A 13,610-nucleotide genomic window follows, 5' to 3' on the forward strand; every position below is an offset into this window, starting at 1 on the left:
CCAGACACATTCATAAATATCGGTCCTCTAAACATAAGAAAACCCCATATCTCTTAATCTTAAACTAAATCTTGATCTATGTTGCATCTTTCTTCTAAATTTGGTTGGAATCAGTCCGATGGTTTTCGCCTAATTCTGCTCATTTACAGACAGAACAGAGAAAGCTTGACCTCCTTGGCGGAGGTGAATACATATGTCCAGTGGGTGGCGGTAACAAACTCCTACCCTAACTGACTAACCGCCAAAAGCCAAAAACCCACAGAGGAAGAATTAAGCTCTAACGGCGCGCCTGATTGGTCTCCTGTGGTCACATGAGCAGTGGGGCGGAGGGGAGGGGGCACAAACATGGCCGACGAGGCAGAGGAAGTAAACACAGCTGCAGGGGACGATGACGCTGATCAACAGCTACACGAGCCCCAAGCCTCTGCGGCGGCGACCGACGGCGGCTCGGGCGGCAGCGACGCGCTGGGCCCGATGGAGAAGCCGACTCCGGCGGCGGCAGAGAGCGCCTGGTCAGCCCCCATCCTGTCACTGGCTCGGAAGGCCACGGAGACGATTAGCAGCGGGGTGAGCTACGCTGCTGGCCCGAGGAGTCATTCACAGGGGTCCGCCGCCAGCTCCCCGACAGAGAAGGAGCCCGAAAATGGCCTCAGCAACACTTCCAAAAAACGTCCTGGTAGGCTGCGACTGTTTTGTAACATTTGACACCCAAGCTAGCACTTTCCACTGAATCAAAGTTTTGAAACAGTCCATCTCTGTGACTGTCTCTCAGCCTGTGCTGTCAGCTGTCAGGACATGTGACCTCGTGAGCGAAACTGTGATTTTACGGGTTGTGGTCACACGCTTCGTGTTTTCCACATCTTGCAGTGTTTATGAGTTCTCTCTGATTTCCCCACCATGTTTTGCATTTGTTTGACTGATCCCAGTTACATTGCATCTGTTCCAGTCCTGCCCCCCAAAGACCCCACGGCCATAGAGAGATCCAACCTCCTCAGCATGATGAAGCTGAGCATCAAAGTGTTGATTCAGTCCTCCTTGAGTCTGGGCAGGACGCTGGACTCAGAGTACCCTCCTCTGCAGCAGTTCTTTGTCGTCCTCGAGCATTGCCTCAAACACGGCCTGAAAGGTGAGACAGTCCATGGAACACAATTCATTTATATTTAATGTTACGTCACAATATGGGGTTGGGTAATATTGATCGTGCGTTCGCAGTAGGTGCCACCAAAGCTTTGGAACAGTAATCTGTTTAGTGGTTCCCTTCTGTCGACATCTTTAAGGCCAAACTGAAAAATTCTCATGTTCTCCTGATCCACATCATAGCATTTTAATTTCATTTTATGCTTGTTAATGTTGTGTCGTTCTGTTTTGTGTTTTGCATTGTGTCTTCTTTTACCAATCAGTGATTTTTAAATGTGCTATATAAATGATCTTGGCTTGACAAGACAATGGGAGCATTCAAATTTGACCTTTCCTGTTTCTTTTTCAGCCAAGAAAACTTTCATTGGTCAGAACAAGTCCATATGGGGACCCTTGGAACTGGTTGAGAAGTTGTGTCCAGAGTCCATTAACATTGCCACAAGTGCTCGAGACATGCCCAGCATTAAGTATGCTACTGCACACAGTTGTACAGTAAGCCTACAATGTGAGGTATATGCTTAACACTTGTTATATATAATACCAATATTTATTTTGTTCTCTTTCAGGACTGGTTTGGGTAGAGGAAGGGCTTGGCTGCATTTGGCACTCATGCAGAAGAAAGTAGCCGACTATATGAAAGCTTTGCTGGACCGCAAGGACCTCCTGAGGTTAGTCAGACCCAGTTCAGACCTGCTATTAACTTAATTATCTGTTCTAAATGATCTGATCACAAGTGCTCAACGCTAAGCACATGTCGATTTGTTTTCAGCCACAGATATATAGATGATAGATACTGTTCTTGAATTGGTGAAATCCTTTGTCTCAGTTGTGCGCATTGATTCATTCAGTTCCTCTTGACCCCACTCGCAGGCTCACTTTATCTCTCCCGTGCTCACACACACACACACACACACACACACACACACACACACACACACACACCTTGTCAGCAGATCTCTCATGAAGGGTTAATTACAGGTGGGAACAGGGCCTTGGACACATTTTGCATTTACTGCAAGATTATTCAGATTATTCCATGTCTGTTTTTCCATCTTCTAGTGAGTTTTATGACTCTGGAGCGTTGATGATGGAGGAGGAGGGGGCGGTCATTGGGGGACTGCTGGTGGGCCTCAACGTAATTGATGCAAATCTCTGTATTAAAGGGGAGGATCTTGATTCTCAGGTGAGTGCTGGCAGGATTTGTGGGCCGACACATCGCAGCAGCCCAACACCTCATCTACTCTTCCAGAAACAAGTTGATCTGGGTACACAATGACCGGTTTCTCTTTCCCATTTAGGTGGGAGTCATTGATTTCTCCCTTTACCTGAAAGATCCAGCCAACAGTGAGACTCAAAAAGAGTGAGTGGACTGAGCATCTTACCCACACTGTGTTTCTTCATATTCTGAACGACTCTTGCATGATAATCATTTCAAACAAACCTAATTCTGATCAACCAACCCCCCCGCCACCTCAACTTCTTATTCTCTCTCTGTTAGTGATGTGAAGATGACAGCCATATTAGATCAGAAGCACTACATTGAGGAGTTGAATCGTAACCTAAGCGGCACCGTCACTGATCTTCAGGCTAAGATGGACTCTATAGAGAAGACCAACAGCAAACTTGTGGAAGAGGTCAGAGGAACTGTGTGCAAACAGTGGTGTGGTTTCTTGTAAATGCAGCGGCTGTGTGATCTGGATTGTGTGTCTTTCACCTGAGTGACGAGCGTTTGTTTTTCTTTCCCTCAGCTGACGGCAGCGACGGACAGAATCAACTCTCTGCGGGAGGAACAGGAGCAGCTGAGAAAAGAGAATGAGTCAATCCTGCAGTCCAGCCAGAAAAAGGAAGAGGTCTAAAAATGAACTGAAGCTAAACCACTCCACAAATAAATAACACACAAGATGGAAGTTGCATTCTTTTCTGATTTGCCTTTTCAGGCAGCTCTTCAGGACAGCCAGGTGGAGCTGGAGACATACAAACAGACTCGACAGGGCCTGGATGAGATGTATAATGTGGTGTGGAAGCAGTATAAGGAGGAAAAACACATTCGCCAGGTCAGTTTTCAACAGCTAGCGGATAAGAATATAACATATGTGTTAATAAAAAGTAACCCAGCTGTTCTGTGTTGCTTCTTCAGAGGATGTGGTGAGATACTTGTTGAGCATGAGACAGGACTTGAAGCAATTTTTCTTATTCATGTATTAAAAATACATGAATAAAAGAGAGCCAGCCAGAGGGTCATCCCTTATCCTCAATACCTCGCAAATTTCATTATCATTCCGATTTGACATGGTCATCAGTGTCTTCTATGTGGATGACACCTCTTTTTCTTCCTGGGATGTTTTTATTCTTTACATTTTTTTTCAATTTTGCGTGTGAATTTTCTCGACATTTTACCAGGAGGCTGGCAGGAAAAGTTCAGAAAAATATCTGGACCAACTGACTTTTGCATTCTCACATACAGCCCCTTTGGAAAATTTCATGAAAATGTCTGGACATCAATGTCTTAGAGCAGCTTCAGTGCTTTGTCAACAGAGGTTTCCCAGACTGCAGAAGTGAATTATACTCATTTCGTTTGTGTGCCGGCAACGTGTTATGTTAGGAGCTGGAGCGTGAGCTGGAGCTGCAGGTGGGGTTGAAGCAGGAGATGGAGGTGGCCATGAAATTGCTGGAGAAGGACACACATGAGAAACAGGACGCGCTGGCAGCCCTGCGACTCCAGCTCGACCAGGTCAAGACGCTTAACCTGCAGATGGTCCACAAAGCTCAGGTAGACACGTGCACACACCTCTCTCTCTCTCTCGTACATCCACTCAGACAGGACACATGTTTATTCAGCTGATGTGACTTTTAAGGACTCGCAACGAGAAGCAGAAAAGAAGCAGGCGGAGGCTGTGCAGCTGGAGCAGAGGATGAATGAAATGGAGAAAGCAATGATGGAACTAGAGCAGAGGTATGTGTGTGTGTGCATGTGAGTTTCTGTGTGTTTATAATGACATTTTCTTAGACTAATTTTCTGCTTTTTGGTCTTTTGGGGGCCACAGACTTCAGAACTCGGAGCAGAAGCGCAAACAGAGCGACCAGTCAGACAAAGACATGCGAGTGGAGCTGGAGGAAAAAGTAGATGGTCTCCAGAAACAGCTGACTGACCTGGATACACTAAGGTTAAGAGGCAAAGGTTTATGGGGCATAAACACACAAACTAAAAAATATGAAGTATTATACAGTGTAATAACATTACTACAAATATCCACTGTACGTGAAATAAAGGAAAAGCCTGCCAATGCTGAAGATGAGATTTTAAGCATTGTACTAATTAGCTAAATTGACTTGGCAGCTTATGAGTAGTTATTAATGAGCTGAGCTCACATGTTAATTAAAAGATAAATAAAACTTTAAGCTCCAAGAGTAACAAGTAACTGTCTGTACCATCTTAAATGCAGAAATGAAGGAATGTCACTTCCCAGGTCAAACTGTGACACACTTCTTCACATACAACAATTGTACAGGTCTGCAAAGTGCAACAAGCCCCAATTGTTTTCACAATATGAACATATTTAGAAAACCAGTCCACTAACCAGAAGGTCTGTGTTTCGATCCCTAGCTCCACCTGTTCACATGCCTATATGTTTTTGGGCAAGTTACTGAACGTCATATTTGTGTGTCTACCAGTGAAGTTAAATTGTTTTACTTGAATAAATCAAATGCAGTTCTCTAAACCAACCATCTTTAAATTGGTCTTTTAATAAATGAGTTGTGTTTAGTCTTTGTATGCTGAACTTATGTCACAATGTCCTGTTCTACGCACAGACTGGGGTTAGAGAAGGAGCTGCGCACTGAGAGGGAACAGAGACAAGGTTTGCAAAAAGCTCTGCAGAGGGAACAGGACAACAGCATGGAGCTCCGCACACAGCTGCAACAACTGCAGGGCCTGCACACGGTCAGTGTCTCACAAACCAGGGTTGGTGTCAGTTATGGCTGGAGGTGGATTCTTTAGAAATTATAACGTTTTTATACTGAACTGAAAAGTTCATATGCAGTTCAAGTGTCCCTATACAGTAGTCTACTTTTGCCCTAGATGCCAGGTTCATTTTTAATTTTTGGTTTCCATCTCAAACCTGCTAATTTGTTTTAAATACTGCCTTAGTTAAAGTGGTGCAACAGCCTGAGAAAAACATTGTTTATGTTATTTAGGTTTTTTTTTAAATCCAAATCTGAGCTAATACTTCAAAAATCCATGTAGTACTGTGATGATAGGCTTTATTTCCTGTGGATGATGATGCAGGAGCTGCAGGAGTTGAAGCAGGAGAAGCAGCAGCTGCAGCAGACGTGTGTGCAACAGGAACAGGCTCTACAGGAGATGGGACTACATCTCAGCCAGTCAGTGCTTTGGACCTCATCTTCATGTTTATTGGTCAGTGTCATTTCATTTTCTTACGTTGTATTCATCTGCCTCAAAGGTCTAAACTTAAGATGGAGGACTTCAAGGAGGTCAACAAAGCCCTGAAGGTAAAATGTGAACGTGTGGAGGGTTTATTGATTCTGGAGGATCTGAAAACATCATGGCAAACCTTGTCTTGTATTTCCATTGCTTCCATCAGGGCCATGCTTGGCTGAAAGATGATGAAGCCACTCAATGCAAACAGTGCCTGAAGGAGTTCTCCATCTCACGCAGAAAGGTAGGCTTCTCTTTCAGTGCATCTCATTTACGCGTTATAGACCACCAGTCATTTCAAATTACTGATGTACATTTGTGTTTGCAGCACCACTGCAGAAACTGCGGGGACATTTACTGCAGCAACTGCTCCAGCAACGAACTGGCCTTACCTTCCTACCCTCGGCCTGTGCGGGTGTGCGACGTGTGCCACTCCCTCCTGCTACAGAGAAGCTCCAAGGGCTCCTGACAAACACCTACGAGCGTCAAGTGTAGCCAAGAGTGTTTCGACTGACCAACACTGCACATGCCCATCCACTATGAGTTTTTAAATTATGTATATTTAAACACTGTCATCAAATGTTTAGGAAACTGGATATGGCGTTCCTTTTCCACCACTACCTGAAATTCAGTATGATTCTGTCGAGCTGTTTTCAGACACGAGGTTCGTCTCACATACGGAGAACGCAGCTGGAGATTGGGTAGAGCATGAATGAGGCAGGACATAAACATGCAAAATGTTTTAGTTCACTGCTAATCAACACTGGCGAATGTTGTCTTTCAAAGCTGATTTCTTGTGCGTCTTCATGTATGGCTTGTCTTTTTTTATCCTGAGATATTTCTATTTAGTTTTTTTCAGTTGTGTTCATCGCTCCCAGTGCATTGTCTGGACATTTTCCTGCTGTATTCTCACATAAGCTCACTTGGACATTTCACCAGGGGCTGGCAGGAAAGGTTCTGGAAAATGTCCAAAGCAACCGACTCAGACATTTGCGTTCTCACATACAGCTCATTTGGAAATTTCAATTTCAAGTCCAGTGGTTGTCTGAAAACAGCTTGTTTCATCGGGGCCACCTTTAACACTGATAGAATGCGCTAATGTAGTTTGTGCAGGCTTGGTTTTGCTGAGGATGATATAGTTTGTCATTATTTTTTTTTTCTGGCTGGAATAACAGGTTTGACAAATTGGCACTCACTTGATAAACGTATTTAAAGCGTGTAGTTGTTCAAAGTGGAGGTAGATCATCTTGTCGTCTTTTGAAGGATACTGCTGGTTTTCTGCTTTTGTAGAGGATCATTGGTGTAGCTGGTTTACAGAGAACTTGTGTACTTCAACATGTCATTTCTATGGCTGTGACCTCACTGAGTGACACGTGCAGAATTATGTAAATGACTGTAGAATGTTAACAAATCTAAATCAAATATTTTAGAATGTATTATAACAAGGTTTTGTGGATTGTCAAGACTAATGCAAAGCCATTTTCTTAATTTGGGGAATGGTGACCAAATTTTATATCTAGACATTTGATAAAAATGAATAAAACCTTTTTTGCAATGCGTGTTTCAATTAGATATTCCAGACTAGTTTATTCACGTTGTGCACAGGAAATACAAATAGCATTTGAAGCAGTAGAAACCTACATGTCAGCAGATTTTAAATTCACTTGCTGTTGATACAGCCCTCATCCAGAAAAACTGCTCCATCAACAGTCACACCTTTAGAAAACAAAACATGCTCTGACCATGTGAAGTCTCAAATTCAGATTAACACTTTAACTGGAAATAAAAAGCTAGAAGATGAAACGAGGTCAAAACATAAGATACCAGAAGATATTTTTTTGTTCATGCACTCAGACATTGAAAATTAGGTTAAAGCCACTGGGAAAGGATGAGTTAACCTTGAGGAAAAGCCAGGTGTTGGGTGAATAAACACAAAGATAACACATTTCCTGGTATCAAAATTTTAAAGCAGATTTTCTGTGATGTGTGGAAAACTGAGTATTGGGGAAGACAAACAGCGCTTCTGAAAAACTTGAGACACCAGATGATCCCACGTTCTGAAGATCATCCACTTTAAAAAAACAAATACAAAGCCTACCACTCAGTATTTTCAAAACATCCTCACCTGACCCTAGCGTTTTAATAGTGAGGCTTACATTTCCAGTCCTTCCAGCAAAATGCTGAGATAAAAAGAAAACATCAAATAATGGGGGAGAAAAAAAATTCTACATTCCCCATCCCCCACCCAGTCCATTCATGGAGCCTCTGCTTCCTCCTCCTCCGCTGCTGCCGTAGTAACTGCTTCCCATTCCGCCCTGGTTACCTAACAAGAGAAAGAGAATACATACCATAGGACCGGGGAGTTCAAGAACAAACTAAATGCTGCACTTCTGTCTTTGGATAAAAACCTGCCCAGGCCTTGTTGCTATTACATTATTAATACTTAAGAGCAGGAAAGGTTGTGGTTCAGGGTGAATGCTGAAGAATCTTATTGTAACAGAGCTGACACTCACTATAGTCATTGTAACCGCCCATGTTTCCTTGACTGCTGTATCCCCCAGAGTACCCTGAGCTCAGCTGGCCACTGCTGTAAGACGACTGGTTACCTGTGGGGAGGAAAAATCACATCAGGTGTAAAGGGACATTAAGTCACTAGGAAATGTACTTGTGTTGTTTTATTCAGATGTGTGCTCTTTCTTGCCTGAGCAAACAGAGAAACTAAAAAATAACAGGGGCCGGTATTTTCAAGACCTTTGAAGCCAATACTCACCCATGCCACCCATCATCTGGCTGCCATAAGCTCCATTACTGCCACCTGCTGTTGAGTTCAAAAACAGCTCCACATAGCGGTGCTCTGAGGGGCAGAGGGGGGGAGTGAGTGACACTGAACAAATACAGTACATCTATACAGAGTTCAAGTGGTAAAGAAACTCATTTGCAACTCACGCATGTTTGCTTTGTCTTTGGACATAGCTGCCACGGCATCCTCGTGTGTCGCGAACTCTACATCTGCCTCCCCGGTTACTCTGCCGTCTGGTCCGATCTCAATATGGACCCGCACAGGATTCAATGGTGAGAAGAACTAAGAAATGCAAACATAACGAAGGATTAACTCGTGTTAAATTGGTGTACACCTGCAGCATTCATCGAGTAGATTGGAATTGAGCAGTTCATCTGTTTAGTAATGAGTCTTTTGTCTTACATTGTAGATGTCTGTCTCTGTGGCTCTGTATGGTAGGCCCCTCATGTGGACACAATGACCTGTTGTGCTCTGGAAGGAAGAGCCGCCATCTCCATACCGTCCGTCCGATACACCTGGATAAACAGCCGGGAGATTAACACAAGGTATTATGGGGACTATACATCCTAATCTTGTTTCTGTTGTGCAGAGTTAGCGTGAAGGTACTAAGGGTAATTTAAAACGAGAGCACAGGTAAATTGATCACTAGATCTGATTTTGACACCCACCTCCTCCATATCCTCCACGACGCATTCTGTCATAAGATCCCCCTCGGCCCATCATGTTGTAGCCACGACCACCTGAAGGCCGATCATAGGGGCCAGGTCTCTGCATGCCCATTGGCTTTCGCTGGGGTTCATAGTGGGTCCGCACCTCAGCGCGGCTACTCTTGAAGATCTCAATGTACCTAAGAGCATAGAAACACCACAGTTAGGGCATGTAGAATGGATCGACAGTGCATCTGCTCAATACTGATGAAACTGGGCTATTTAGATGCTGTCATGGTGTAGTCCATAGGTGGTAATATCTTTTGAGTATTTAATGCACCTTATTTATTAAATTGATTCAATGAATCAACTACTTTACTGATTTGAAAAAGGGAAGCTGTTCAAATTCATATGGGCCTAAATGACTTTCACACTTTTCTTATGGTTACCTGAAGCGACTTAGAGATCTGATTCAGTGTATTGTAAAAGAGCATCCTGTGTCCTTGCCATGACAGCCATTGTACTGATTTTAGAGGGGTAGAGAGGACATCAGCCCTTCTGCAACCCACTCTGAGCATTACCTGTGACAGTGGGCCCCAGATCCTTGTGTACAGTAGCCCTCTGATTTTACCACCAGGGAGACTCCTTACCATTTATCAGCCTGGACCCATGTTTAGTGCGGAGACATCATATGTTCTCAAAATTAAACATGTACTCCAATTGAGGATGACTTTTTAAAATATACATATATAAAATATAAATGGTGCCCAAGCACGCTAATGTTCCCACTTGACATTGTGAATGTGTGGTCTAGTTGGAACTAACATGGCAATAAGTGTATGCGTTTTGTGGTAAATTATACATATATGTTTGAATAAGCCAAGATTAATATGTCAGATTTGCATTTGGTTTTGATGTTGAAGGTGCACACCATAAGAAAAGCAACTTATCCAGCCAACCAACCAACCATCCCCACCTGTGCCCTATTCTTTCCTTGTGTTTCTTTAGAGCCTTTTCAGCTATATCCTGTGAAGCAAACTGCACGAAGGCCTCCCCCGTACTCCTCCCCTGGATGTCCACCGGCAATGTTATCCCATTTGGCACGATTTCCAACCCTTCAACCCAAGGACAGATAACCCCAGCAGGGGACATATTAAATCACATTCCCAATCACAGAGAGAAGTTTCTCTAAAGAAAGAGATATCAAACTTATGGAAAACTCTACACATCATCACACATACCAGTTCAATTTAAACCAGTGACTGGCCATTTCAACAACTTACATTTTACTGGATTTTGGGGTAAATAGAAATGAGAGGATAGAGGAAGAAATATGGAAAAGGGCACTGTGTGGAAGATCAGGGTAGTATTGGTGTGTTGATGAGGAGAAAACAAGATCCTGGTGGGTGACATGAGTTTGATTACTGTTCGCCCATCGGGTGCTTATCTAACATTTGAAAAATGCCTTAAAAAGACAAGGGTGTGAGGAAATGGGGAAGAACAAACAATGGGGTAAGAGACTTTCATATCAGTGATGAGTGGGACCCATTCCATCATTAGTAAATTACCATTAGGCATAGACAACTTAAAATGTAGCTCAGACCCATTTAAAGAAAAAATGTGATGAAAGTGGGTTCAAGGTGGTTATGATGGGCATAGATAGGAAAAGGGTGTTTGCATAAAAGATTCCCCCCTTGAAAAAACACTAAGTATTCAAATTTCTTCAATTAAATTTTAACTGCTTTCCTTTTCCGGTGTAATTTCCTCACTGATCACCAATCCAAGGACATATATCATTTTTTATTATTCTATAATGTAAAAATACAGAATACACAGTAGGTAATAATCATTCTCCGATGGTATATCGACTTCTGTGTAAATCAGAGCAAGAGTTCGTGTACGTACGAGAAAGGAAACGGCAGATGGAAAACAAACAAATAAAAAGTTTAAACCGCCGAAATTACTTTGAGGACGTTTAAAATGAATCGCTGAACGAGACCTAACCTTACCTGAGAAAAACTGTACTATCTCCTCTTTGCTGCAGCCAAATGGAAGACCTCGGAGCCGAACGAGCCCATCTCCTGCCGTTTCTGGACAGTTTGGCCCTGTGTGCTTCATAACCCAGTCCATCTCAACGTTGTTGGATTTAAACACTATATCACAGGACACAATGCAATCAGTTAACACAGCTAAACAGTCATTGCAAAGGATTTATCTGTATTTAGTTGTACACACCTTCCACGTATCTGTGACCCATAGTTTCTCTGTCTTTCTTCACTGCAATCTTCAGGTCCTCCTCTGTCTCCAACTCCACAAACGCCTCTCCACTGGGACGCCCCTCTCGTGTGTAGGTGAAGTGGATGCCGCCGCCTCCTCCATTGTTGATGACCTTGCAATCTGCTTTTAAGATACAAATATAAAAAGGTTATCAAAACCTTTTCTAGTTGCTTTAAATGTTTTTTTTGCCTTCAAACTACATTTAAATATGTACACCCACCTGAGAAAAACCTCTGTACTTCGTCCACTGAGCAAGACCAAGGGAGACCCCTGATGCGTACGACGTATCCTTCATCTGCCATGACTGGTCGCAATCCCTGAAGAGAAACACAAGATTATTATACATGTGGGAAAATGAACAGGTGTAACTATATTGGGTCATGGTAATACCGGGCAAATATAAGCTTGTGCTTTCATATCCTGAATATTGGCTCTATCCATCTAACAAACACTTCTTGCCACAGTGATGGTCTTCGCAGCTTCACAACGATATCTACCAGCAATAAGTGATTTCTAAATACACCCAATACTCCCATCTGATGCACGTCGAGTCCCCAAACACTGAACATTGGGGAAACATTGGCCTACATTTCTCCAGGTTCTCTGCATGTGAGCCACACTGGTGAAAATAGGCAGTGGCCCTAAAAGCAGTTTCATAGCTCCACATATCCCTGATGCTGATTTAAACGCCATCTTCTCTCGGTAAGGTAAAATGGGGTCACGGTTTTGAGCGATCACAATTGTCTCTTGAGTCTGCACCGTAGACGTGATGTTCGGAGCATGTGAATTTGTTGGCAGCGCCATCTTGAGGCCCGCTCATTGGGTAAACCGGTAAGTATGAAATCTAAAGAAACTCCAGTTTACTGAATTATCCGGACGAGAGCGAAACATGTGGTGTGGGAGAAGAAAACAAAAGAAATTGTCTCAAATAGCCAATTCCCCGCTTTTCCCCAAACACAAAGTCTTTGACGACCACTTAACAAAAAGCGCGAACCCGGTGGATCGCTCTCAGGGAGCTAGCAACACAACAATGAGGAGCTTTAGCGCCACGTACTTCCATTAGAACACATTTCTGATGTTGAGGTGCATCGGTGGCTGTAGAAGAGTCCACAGAGGACGTGATGAATTAGTAATGAGGGGCCTCGTTTGTCTCAGACCGGGTGCGGGGCCTGCAGGCGCTCACCACCGCGCCCAGACACAAGAACAAAAGCGGCCCTCTCGGCCTGCACCATGTTATTAGCTGTTAGCTCTCGGGCTAGCGTGTGCTAACTAACGGTAACGCCAATATGACAGAAAGTAGAGTTCTTACCGGAAACTGTTCAGTGCCATTAACTCAAGCTAATCTTAGCGCCATGTTTCGGTGGGATCGGTTAAACGAGAGCTGCGTTTATCAACTTACCTGATACAAGCGTAGATACAACACGCCGGAGTGTGTGTGACCAGACCTGCGTGATGCGGAGGAAAGCTTGCGCCGGGTTGCCAGCGCCTCCCCTAACTACCCCCTTTCAGGAGGTGTAAAACGACGTGCTGAGTCACAAACTGCTGCGCGGTCACAGTTTACAACAACCAAACCTTTAAAATCACACTTCTAACCAATATTTGTGTTTTTTTTTATTTAACGTGATGGAAAAATATAATGTTTGTCTCCTCTAATATGCTACAGTTTACAGAAAGTGTGAGTTTTCGGTTCACAACTGGCAACCCCGGCTGTATGGCCAGGCGCCTCCGGTCGTTTGTGAGTCCACGGTGGTCCACGCCCTGGACTGATGACGCTGCCGGCCGAGGCCCTGTGCGGCCCGGTGGCGTCTCCTGGCCTACAAACCTCAGACTGGTTACAACCAGAGGAGCCGTCCACTGCGTCATGCTAACAGCGTGCAACTCACAGGACATCTTTCACAACACCCAACAAAACACGTTCACGTTAAAACAGCGCTAAATATCATTACGTCCATATATTCATGCACAAACTGGGCTTCTTCTTGCTCGTGCAATCATCCTGTGCCACTGCACTTTACTTGATAACATTTCCGTACAAACTAATACAGTGAAATGTGTATATTATGTACATATTCTTAATTTTTTATGTAATTTTTTATTTTAATATTTTTTTTACATTTTTTATTCTCTTGTCTGTGACTGAATTTCCACAATGTGTGGATCAATAAAGTTGTATCTTATCTCTTACTTATCTTACAATGGGCAACACTAGTTCCAGTTAATAAGACATACCAATAAATAGTAAATCACAATAGACATATATATTTATTTATCATTGAAGCTAGGATAGACTGAAAACCCCTGGCTACTGTGGAAG

At 43.4% G+C, this 13,610-nt stretch overlaps 2 protein-coding genes across 4 annotated transcripts; one reads left to right on the plus strand and one right to left on the minus strand.

The window, feature by feature from the left end:
* Positions 1–292: 292 nt before the first annotated feature.
* On the plus strand, positions 293–7,139 carry rufy1 (RUN and FYVE domain containing 1). Its single transcript, XM_020081050.2, has 17 exons — positions 293–676; positions 947–1,126; positions 1,487–1,604; positions 1,704–1,805; positions 2,197–2,320; positions 2,436–2,497; positions 2,636–2,771; positions 2,886–2,987; positions 3,075–3,191; positions 3,740–3,907; positions 3,993–4,090; positions 4,182–4,301; positions 4,948–5,077; positions 5,423–5,517; positions 5,598–5,646; positions 5,739–5,816; positions 5,901–7,139. The coding sequence occupies exons 1-17, from the start codon at positions 346–348 to the stop codon at positions 6,039–6,041; spliced, it is 2,151 nt and encodes a 716-aa protein (XP_019936609.2). The 5' UTR covers positions 293–345; the 3' UTR covers positions 6,042–7,139.
* On the minus strand, positions 7,134–13,154 carry LOC109625691 (heterogeneous nuclear ribonucleoprotein H). Of its 3 annotated transcripts, none has more exons than XM_020081082.2 (11): positions 12,696–13,154; positions 11,517–11,613; positions 11,255–11,416; positions 11,029–11,172; positions 9,996–10,134; positions 9,041–9,219; positions 8,775–8,887; positions 8,519–8,654; positions 8,343–8,426; positions 8,086–8,178; positions 7,134–7,895 (listed from the first exon to the last, which is right to left on the minus strand). In XM_020081082.2, the coding sequence occupies exons 2-11, from the start codon at positions 11,596–11,598 to the stop codon at positions 7,798–7,800; spliced, it is 1,230 nt and encodes a 409-aa protein (XP_019936641.1). In that variant the 5' UTR covers positions 11,599–11,613; positions 12,696–13,154; the 3' UTR covers positions 7,134–7,797. The 3 variants fall into 3 exon arrangements, with proteins under 3 accessions (XP_019936641.1, XP_019936623.1, XP_019936650.1); XM_020081064.2 differs by having other exon boundaries at positions 11,255–11,419; positions 12,696–13,116; XM_020081091.2 differs by having other exon boundaries at positions 7,796–7,899; positions 11,255–11,419; positions 12,696–13,116.
* Between the last annotated feature and the right edge of the window lie 456 nt (positions 13,155–13,610).

This window comes from Paralichthys olivaceus, chromosome 9 (assembly GCF_024713975.1).
Source record: "Paralichthys olivaceus isolate ysfri-2021 chromosome 9, ASM2471397v2, whole genome shotgun sequence".
Taxonomy (NCBI): Eukaryota; Metazoa; Chordata; class Actinopteri; order Pleuronectiformes; family Paralichthyidae; genus Paralichthys; species Paralichthys olivaceus.

Excerpts from the sequence above, each read along its gene's own strand:
- rufy1 (XM_020081050.2), top strand. The coding sequence starts at position 346 with ATGGCCGACGAGGCAGAGGAAGTAAACACAGCTGCAGGGGACGATGAC. Across the intron at positions 3,192-3,739 it reads AGGAAAAACACATTCGCCAG|GAGCTGGAGCGTGAGCTGGA; the intron begins GTCAGTTTTCAA and ends GTGTTATGTTAG. Across the intron at positions 5,518-5,597 it reads ATGGGACTACATCTCAGCCA|GTCTAAACTTAAGATGGAGG; the intron begins GTCAGTGCTTTG and ends TCTGCCTCAAAG.
- LOC109625691 (XM_020081064.2), bottom strand. The coding sequence starts at position 11,598 with ATGGCAGATGAAGGATACGTCGTACGCATCAGGGGTCTCCCTTGGTCT. Across the intron at positions 9,220-9,995 it reads AAGGAAAGAATAGGGCACAG|GTACATTGAGATCTTCAAGA; the intron begins GTGGGGATGGTT and ends CTATGCTCTTAG. Across the intron at positions 8,427-8,518 it reads CAAAGACAAAGCAAACATGC|AGCACCGCTATGTGGAGCTG; the intron begins GTGAGTTGCAAA and ends TCTGCCCCTCAG.